The sequence below is a fragment of the Chiloscyllium plagiosum genome, chromosome 13, assembly GCF_004010195.1.
Source record: "Chiloscyllium plagiosum isolate BGI_BamShark_2017 chromosome 13, ASM401019v2, whole genome shotgun sequence".
Taxonomy (NCBI): Eukaryota; Metazoa; Chordata; class Chondrichthyes; order Orectolobiformes; family Hemiscylliidae; genus Chiloscyllium; species Chiloscyllium plagiosum.
In genome coordinates, this window is record NC_057722.1 from 18,047,596 (window position 1) to 18,056,496 (window position 8,901).

Genomic DNA, 8,901 nt, shown 5'->3' on the forward strand with positions numbered 1-8,901 from the left:
TTTTTTTTAAACTGTCCCTGAGTAATATGTGCAATGGTTCTATCTTTCACAGAGTACTGCAGAACTACTATGATGATGCATCTAAGTTTGTTTATCTTCTTGCCAAACCAGGCTGTAACTATCTGGAACAGGAAGACTTCATCCCACTGCTGCAGGTCTGCACCTACTCTTTTGTCATCTTGTGAATGTTTCAATGCAACGTACTATTTAACAAACCAATTTTTTTCATGATCATTTATGAGCAATTTTTTAAAAAATTGTGTGTGACTGGCTTGGAATACTGAGGAGATTTGAAGTGATGGACATTGGGAGGATGATGATAATTAGGGGACATTTAGGGGATGATAATTAGTTTAAAAATAAGAGGTTCCCCTTTTAGGTTGAAAATGAGGAGACTCTGAGGTGCCTCGATAAGAATCGATTAAAACTGTGAAGGGATCGTAGACTTGGCCAAGATGGTGTTCCCTCCCAATGTGAGCAAAATGTCAATGGGGTAGTGAGAAATTTTTAATTTGGCCCTTAAGTGATGCAGCTGACTCCCCAGTGGGTGGTAAGGTTCCCAATGCTGGTGATATGCAATGGCAGAAGGAAGATTTTGGACTCCGCTCCTTATTTCATTAACTGCTGTATGATTAATCCTCTCAGTTTGTCACCAGAAACTGGTAGAATTAAGTCCAGTGTATTTACCTGTATGAGGATAAAAATGATCAAAACGATAGCCAGAATGCCAACCATCGCCCTTGGGGCGGGGACTGTTCCAATGGAGTCGGAAGGGAAGTGTAACTTGTTAAGTGTTAGGTTATTCAATACTTGAGAGGATGCAGATTCAGAACGGAGTCCAAACAACGTGTAACCTGATGCCAGGGTAAATGACATCTTGAGCAAGGATACTGGGGCAAGGAGTATAGCATTCAGCTATTGTGGCCTACAATAGGTTCAACAACATAGGGAAATTGATGGGAGGTCCAATTCAGCAAATACTAAGGGCTCTTTTTTTTTTGCAGAACAACCTCCAGGATTAGATTCTGTAGATTATTACTTGAAGGATCTGCACATGCCAAAGGGATATGTGGTAAAAGAGGTGCTGTCAGAATGAGAGGTTGTATTTCATACTACACCAACATAGTAAGGGACTGTTGCTTTGAGATGAGTTCCACTTGAACAAGGCTGGGCCCAAGAGCCAATGGGAAGAATAAATAAGGCTGTGCAAGCACTTCAATGTAGTAAATTTTGGTGGAGCAATCTTATTTGGATAAAGTTAAAAATCACACAACACCAGGTTGTTGTCCAACAGGTTTAGTTGGAAGCACACTAACTTCATGAACGTCGCTCCTTCATCAGGTGACTATCACCTGATGAAGGAGCAATGCTCCGAAAGCTAGTGTGCTTCGAATTAAACCTGTTGGACTATAACCTGGTGTTGTGTGATTTTTAACTTTGTACACCCCAGTCCAACACCGGCATCTCCAAATCTTAGTTGGATAAAATAGTAAAAATGATGTGAAAGAGACTACAGTCATAGTCAGGAATGGTGCATTGGGCATTTTAGGTTAAGAGAAACCTAAAAAGGTGCAAAGCAATTAAATCAGGAAACGAGTAAGAGAGAACTAAGCAGTACAATGACAATAGAGCAAAAGGAAGGTGTGCCACAGCAATGAGTTCTCTTCATAAATGGATGGAACATAAGAAAAAAAGTTGAGTAAATGCAAATGAAGGAGGTGGTGGCATAGTGGTAGTGTCACTCAGCAAGTAATCCAGAGGCACAGGCCAATGACATTGGAGATATGGGTTCAAATCCTACTAGGGCAGATGGTGAAACTTGAATTAAATTCAAAATCTGCAATTACCTTTTTAAGAAATAAAGTATAATTAACCTGGAAGTATTTTAAAATTCTCTGAAGCATGGTTAAAAGTTCCAATATCTCAATTGGCCCTAAGTAGTTTTCCAGTGAATGCCACTAACAAACGTTTTTAGAATGTCAACAACAGATGTTTACAAAGTCGTCTAATGGAATGTTGAGCTTTAGGGATTAGAATACAATGGGTTAGAAGTCATGTTACAGCTGTACAAAGCTGGTTAAACCATAGCTTGAGTGCAATGTTTAGTTCTGGACGCCACACCAAATTCACAGTGTGGATATATGAGATTGATTCTGAATGATAAAGGTTAAATTACGTGGCAAGACTATATACATTTGATGTGACCACTAGCCTGTTCCTATAAAAAAATGGAACAATGTGTCAACAAATTCTATTCCTCTATGTTCCTGGATTTGTTCATAATGTGTTGAATTTAATTATTTAACCTTAATTAAAATGTTAAAAATGAGAAATCAACTGAAACAAAGAGAAGGCAAAATACTGAGAATGACTAGAAATATGAAATTTGAGCGAAGTGCTTTAATGCTCAGCTGGTCAGGCAGCATCTGTAGGAAGAGAAACGAGGTAATGTTTCAGGTTGGTGACCATCCTGCTAGTCATTGACCTGAAATGGCAACTCTTGTTTCTCCCTCCATAGATCCTGCTTGATCTGCCTTGTGTATGAAACAAAAGAAATAAGTTTGCAAACTGAAATCAGGTGTCTCCTGAGGCAGCTGCATCAGAAATAAAAATAGCTGTTGATTGTATAGCTGACTGGCCACCTTGTGCCACCTGTATGTGTGGAATGTGAAGAAAATTTTTATAAGGGTATTCTCAGGTTGGAGATGCCGGAACTTGCAGGATTTTAAGCTAGGTTTTGGTGTCCCTGATAAGTGCTCTACCTGAATTGAGGTGTTCCCATGTATTTGTTCTCTTTATTCTTCTAGGTGATAGAAGTCACTGGCTGATAAAAGAACATGAGTCACTGAGGCTCATCTTGTAGATAATATACATTGATGTGACTATACGTCAGTGGGGAAGGGAATGAATTCAGATGGTATTGATTAAGGTGCCAATCAAGTGGGCTGTTTCATTCTGGATGGTGCCAAGCTTCTTGAGTGTTCTTGGAGCGCACCCATCTAGGCAAGTGGAGAATATTTGATCAAATTCTGCCTTATAAATGATGGACAGCTTTTGGGAAGACTGGAGTTGTTATCTTTTGCACTGATGTGCTGGGTGCCCCCGTCATTGAGAATGGGGATGTTTATGAATTCTTCCTCCACTGAATTGTTTAATTTACAAGCAGATGAGGTAGGAACATGGAGCGTGGATCTGATCTGTTAGTGAGTGATGTTTATATAGCTACTCCAGTTCAGCTTTTAGTCATAGATAATCTCCAGGATATAGTTAGTGGAGAGGATTTAACGATGGTAGTGCTATTGAGCCAATTAAGACATAATAGATTCTCTCTTCTTGGAACTGGGCATTGCCTGACACTTGTCATTTATCAGTTCAAGCCTGGATGTAATCCAGACAACTCTGCATATGGACACAGACTGGTTCAGTATCAGAGTCTCTCGAATGCTAGTAAACATTATGCAGTTCTCTACAAACGTCCCCATTTTTGACTATATGATGGAGGGTTGGTCTTTGAAGCAGCTGAAGATGGTTGGGCCTAGGACACTACTCTGAGGAACTCCTGCAGAGATGTCCTGGAGCTGAGATGACTGACCTCCAACAAGCACAATCACCTTCCTGTGTGTCAGGTATGACTCCAACCAGATGTGACGGTTTCTCCAATTCCCATTGACTAATTTGAACTCTGTCATGCTCAATTGAATGCTATCTTGATGTCAAAGGCAATCACTCTCACCATGTCTCTGGAGATCAGCTTTTTTTGTCCATGTTCGATCCAAGAGTGTGAGGAGGTGAGAGACTTAGTGGTAGACAGCATCCAAACTGAGCATCTGTGAGTGGGGTTTGTTTAAATGCTGCTCGATAGCACTGTTAACAATTCCTTCCACGCTTTGCTGATGATCAAGAGTGCATTAATATTGCAGAAATTATCTGGAGTCGATTTGTCCTGAACTTCGTGAACACAACATACTTGGGCAAGTTTCCACATTGTTGGGTAGATTCCAGTGTTGTAGCTCTATTGGAACACTTTGGCCAGGCCACAGCTAATTCTGGATCACAAGGTGTCAGTATCAATGCCAGAATGCTGCCAGGGACCACAGTGTCTTCAGCTATTTCTTGATACCAGCTCCTCCGGGTGATACGTGATTCTGAGACCTCCGGAGGAGGCTGAGTTGGATCACCCACTCGGCAATTTTAGTTTCAGATGAACACAAATGCTTCAGACCTATCTTTTGCGCTGATGTGCTGGGCTCCCCAGTCATCGAGGATGGGAATATTTGTGAAATCTTCCTCCAGTGAACTGTTTAATTGTGCACCATCATTTATGACTGGGTGAGGCAGGACTGCGGAACATGAATCTGATACGTTGTGTGATATCAACATGGTTTTTTTGCGTGCTGCTTCTGTATTTGGCACGCAAGTCATCCTGTGCTTTAGCTTCAACGAGTTGAGTCCTCATTTTCGATGTGCCTGGTGTGGCTCCTACACTTTGCGTATAGTATACTTTCCTTTGTTCTCAGTTGACCCCTTGTGACTACTTATAGGTGTGATAGCTCAACAGCACAGACAACCTTTCAGTCCTGAATTACGATAAATATCACTGTGATGAAAGTTGATCTATCACCTCTCCTTATTGTTATCAAATGTTAAATACCTAAGTTTTGGATTAAATTTGTTGTCTGAGCTTGATCTCCTTTTTGAGTAAAATTGCTTTTTGTACGAGTGACACGTCAACTTTCAACGTGCACAAAATTGCTTCCTGCTTCTGTTACCCCAAGGTTTTAGGGACTGCAAAACAGGAAACTGACATTCAGAAATGATTGGTGTCTTAATCAATATAGTTTCAATTTAAGGCAAAGCTTAATGTATTTATTAGGAAAATATTTAATGATGCTAATTCACTGCATGAGCAAATTCAAACAACACTCTTTGTAACCTCTCAAGGAATCATGTTCTATTTGGGATGCAAATTAAGTGTGATCTCTGAAGGACTTTGTTCACAAGGGATAGCTACGTAAACAACGCCAGCAGCCGCACTTTGCGGCAGCACGATGGCTCAGTGGTTAGCATTGCTGCCTCACAGCGCCAGGGACCCAGGTTTGATTCCAGCCTTGGGTGACTGTCTGTGTGGAGTTTACACATTCTCCCCGTGTCTATGTCGGTTTCCTTGGGGTGCTCCGGTTTCCTCCCACAATCCAAACATGTGCAGGTCAGGTGAATTGGCCATGCTAAATTCTCCATAGTGTTAGGTGCATTAGTCGGCGCGAAATGGATCTGGGTTGGTTACTATTCGGAGGGTCGGTGTGGACTTGTTGGGCCGAAGGGCCTGTTTCCACACTGTGGGGAATCTAATCTAATCAAAGTGCTGCCCACGGTGATTAATTGACCAACTTTAGTGGGGTTCAGCTGAAATACACATTAGCCAAAGAAAGTGGTAACATTATAGTGTTTGGCTATGGTTGATGTGCTAAGAAACAAAAAAAAACCTGCAGATGCTGGAATCCAAAGTAGACAGGCAGGAGGCTGGAAGAACACAGCAAGCCAGGCAGCATCTGGAGGTGGAGAAGTCAATGTATTATGTGTAACTCTTCTCCACCTCCAGATGCTACCTGGCTTGCTGTGTTCTTCCAGCCTCCTGCCTGTTTCCTATAATTGATGTGTAGCAGTGATGGGAGGATAACTTTTAATTCCAGTGATTTTCTTCTAAAAAGAAAGTTGACTTACCCCTCTGCAAACGACAGCCAAACTGGTCAACAGTCTTCAAATTGCATTTAAATAGTGTGATCTGAAGCTTTTGTGATATGTAATTGTTGCTGAATTATAAAATCACTCCCCTGGGTTTAGTGCCAACCATATTCCTGTAGGTGCCTAGCACAGCAACTAATCTTCTCCATTGAATGCAGTGCTGTGATTTGCAAGAGCAATCTTATCCAATGAAGATAAGACTATTTTTGGAGCAAAGATTTGAATTGGTTAAACCTCTAAAAGCCAACAAGCTGTTTGTGAAGAAGCAGCATGCTGGTGTGTCAGTACACTACCCCACAGAGGTGTGAAGTGAGCTCACACCTCAGATTTTTAACCAGATCAGAGGAGGAACATGATGCTGACCTTAACCTAACCGCTTCTAGCAGTGGATATCAGAGCAACATGGGCCTTGAGATTATGCCACCTGTGGATGATTAGCCTGTCATTATACAGTTTCTAGGCTGATAAATCTAATATGACACCAGAGCACAGTTTTGGAGATATGCTAGTGCTGTCAGTGAAGGCATTCCCCTGTCCACATAAGAAAATGAAATGCATAGCAAGAGACCGTGTCATGATGGTAATGTCACTGGACTTTCTTTAATTCAAGGGATGTACACTTCACTAGCAGAGGCAGCAGCAATTATTGGCCATTCCTAATTGCTCTTGACAAGATGGTGAGCTGTCTCCTTGTACCTCTGCAGAGCAACTGATGTAGGTACACAGACTCAAAAAATGTGGCACTGGAAAAGCACAGCCAGTCAGGCAGCATCCGAGGAGCAAGAGAGTCGACATTTCGAGCCTAAGCCTTTCATCAGGAATGTACACAAATACCCCACAATACTGTTAGGGAGGGAGTTCCAGGATATTGACCCAGTGATATTGAAGGAAGTGTGATATATTCAATTGGCCAAATGGCCTTTTTCCACACTGTAGGGATTCTATGAGAGTGAAGGCCCCTTCCTTTTTTAAACCTGTTGTCAGTTTAGAAATATTGGAGAATATAATGAGGGTGTATGTGTCGTAAGCATTTACATGAATCACTGCAAAAGAGCTTTTGAATTTAACACAGAAGTTCAAACAGCATTCTCCCACACTTAATGAGATTCTGCACGTATTTCAACATTATGAGCATCACACACAAACCTACTAATTCCTCATCTGAGAGGAAATTCAGTCATTGAGTTGCAAGGGTCACCTATTTGAACATATTTTTAAAATAAGAATAGATCAAATTATTTAAACAGGTTTATTCTCATGGTAAGTGTGGTTCCTAATGTTTCTGAAATTATTCTGTGTGGGGGTTAAGCCTCACTGCACATGACCTAGGAAGGGGTGCCACCTACTGTCCTGTTGAAGCAACTGAGCAAATTTGGGGTAAATCTTACTAATTTTGTTTGCTCCAGACAGGAACATTGTAGGCTTTTCACTTGTGGACATTCAATCAGAGTTCTGGGCTTTGGACCAAGTATGTTCATGTTGAACTTACTACTTGCCCATGGGAGCAGATGGACAGTAGAAAGAACTTTGCTATATTGCTGTTACTGTTGAAAGGGCTGCAACAGAATTTAAATGCTTGCATTGTTAGTTCAGCAACAAGCATTGTGAACTGAAAGCAAAGTGGTCACATTCCCAGCATTCAAGTGGATGCACTGTGCGGTCCAATGTAGGGAAGCAGCAGCTGAAGCACTGCTGCATGAATATGACCCAAGGAAGACTGGCATATTTGGCAGTCCAGGTACTCCCCAGTTACAAACCCCACCAAGATAAATGCACACATCAGTGACTTTGTGTCTGAATCAGAAAATCTCACCTCTGTGAAATAAATAGGCGATCTTTACAAAACTGCCAAGTTAAGGACATACTGTTGCTTCTTATATCAAGTGATTGCTTTAAATAGGCATGGTACCAAGATTTCCTCGCATTCTGTTAATTTTTTCCTGCTGTATCTTTCAAAACATTCAATTCTCATCGTGCAGTATCCACAGCCCCATAGGAGCCTAGCACCCGCTCAGGCTGCAGTTCATAATTCAACTCCAAGTAAAACTTACCTGTATTCAAACATGCTCATTTACTCATGCATTCAATGAACTGTAAAATGCATTACTACTGCAAGCGGTTTTGAAACTCAAAACATCGGAATAGGTATCCCCTCCACTTTCAGGAAAAGGTAGCTCATAACCAAGCCCCAGCTGAGGAAAATTGCAAAATGTCAAATTTTTATCTGCCTTCAGTGAGGCATGTTGGACAACACGGGATGTTGAAAACACCATTGACTGAGGTAGACTGAAACTGGGAGGACTCTAATGAGTACCATCCTACTGTTGCTGTACCTTTTTCCCTCTCCTCACCCATTCCTTCTCACATAGCCATATGCTCAAGAAACAACAGTGTCATCATTTGAATCTGTGGGCAGTCTTCTTGCCTCACTAGTGACATGACTGGGGGCAGAGAGGGCACTTTAAAAACCCCACCAGCTTCCTGCCTTCACCCCCAATTTTAAGTACAGGACATGAAATCCTGTGGTTAGTCTCAGCATCCCACCTCCCACTGAGGCCTATAGGTGATGACCACAGGCAATGATGACCACTGATGTTAACCTATGATTCGGAGATGCCGGTGTTGGACTGGGGTGTACAAAGTTAAAAATCACACAACTTCAGGTTATAGTCCAACAGGTTTAATTGGAAGCACACTAGCTTTTGGAGCGACGCTCCTTCATCAGGTGATTGTCACTAGCTCCGAAAGCTAGTGTGCTTCCAATAAAACCTGTTGGACTATAACCTGGTGTTGTGTGATTTTTAACGATGTTAACCTAGATACAGATAGGCCTGTTGCCACATGTTATGCATGGCACATAAAGCTGTTAGCAAGCTTGTTTGGTGTTCAGTGTCTGAACGAGAGACCTGAGATTAGAAAAGGTGGGGAGAAGGGAAGATTAGGGAAAATCAGCAAGAACCACGCCGATGCTCTCCACCGCATCTCCTCCACTTCCAACACCTCCACCCTTGAACCCCACCCATCCAATCGCCACCAGGACAGAACCCCACTGGTCCTCACCTTCCACCCCACCAACCTCCAGATACATCGTATCATCCACCGTCATTTCCGCCACCTCCAAACAGACCCCACCACCAGGGATATATCTCCCTCCTCACC

General features: G+C 42.1%; 1 protein-coding gene across 4 annotated transcripts in view; it reads left to right on the top strand.

The window, feature by feature from the left end:
* Positions 1–8,901, top strand: part of ppp2r3a (protein phosphatase 2, regulatory subunit B'', alpha) — a 167,624-nt gene that overhangs the window by 106,085 nt on the left and 52,638 nt on the right. For all 4 annotated transcript variants that reach the window (XM_043701936.1, XM_043701934.1, XM_043701935.1 and 1 more), the window contains exon 4: positions 53–155. In XM_043701936.1, coding sequence (XP_043557871.1) covers positions 53–155 — 103 coding nt within the window. The remainder of the gene's footprint in view (positions 1–52; positions 156–8,901) is intronic.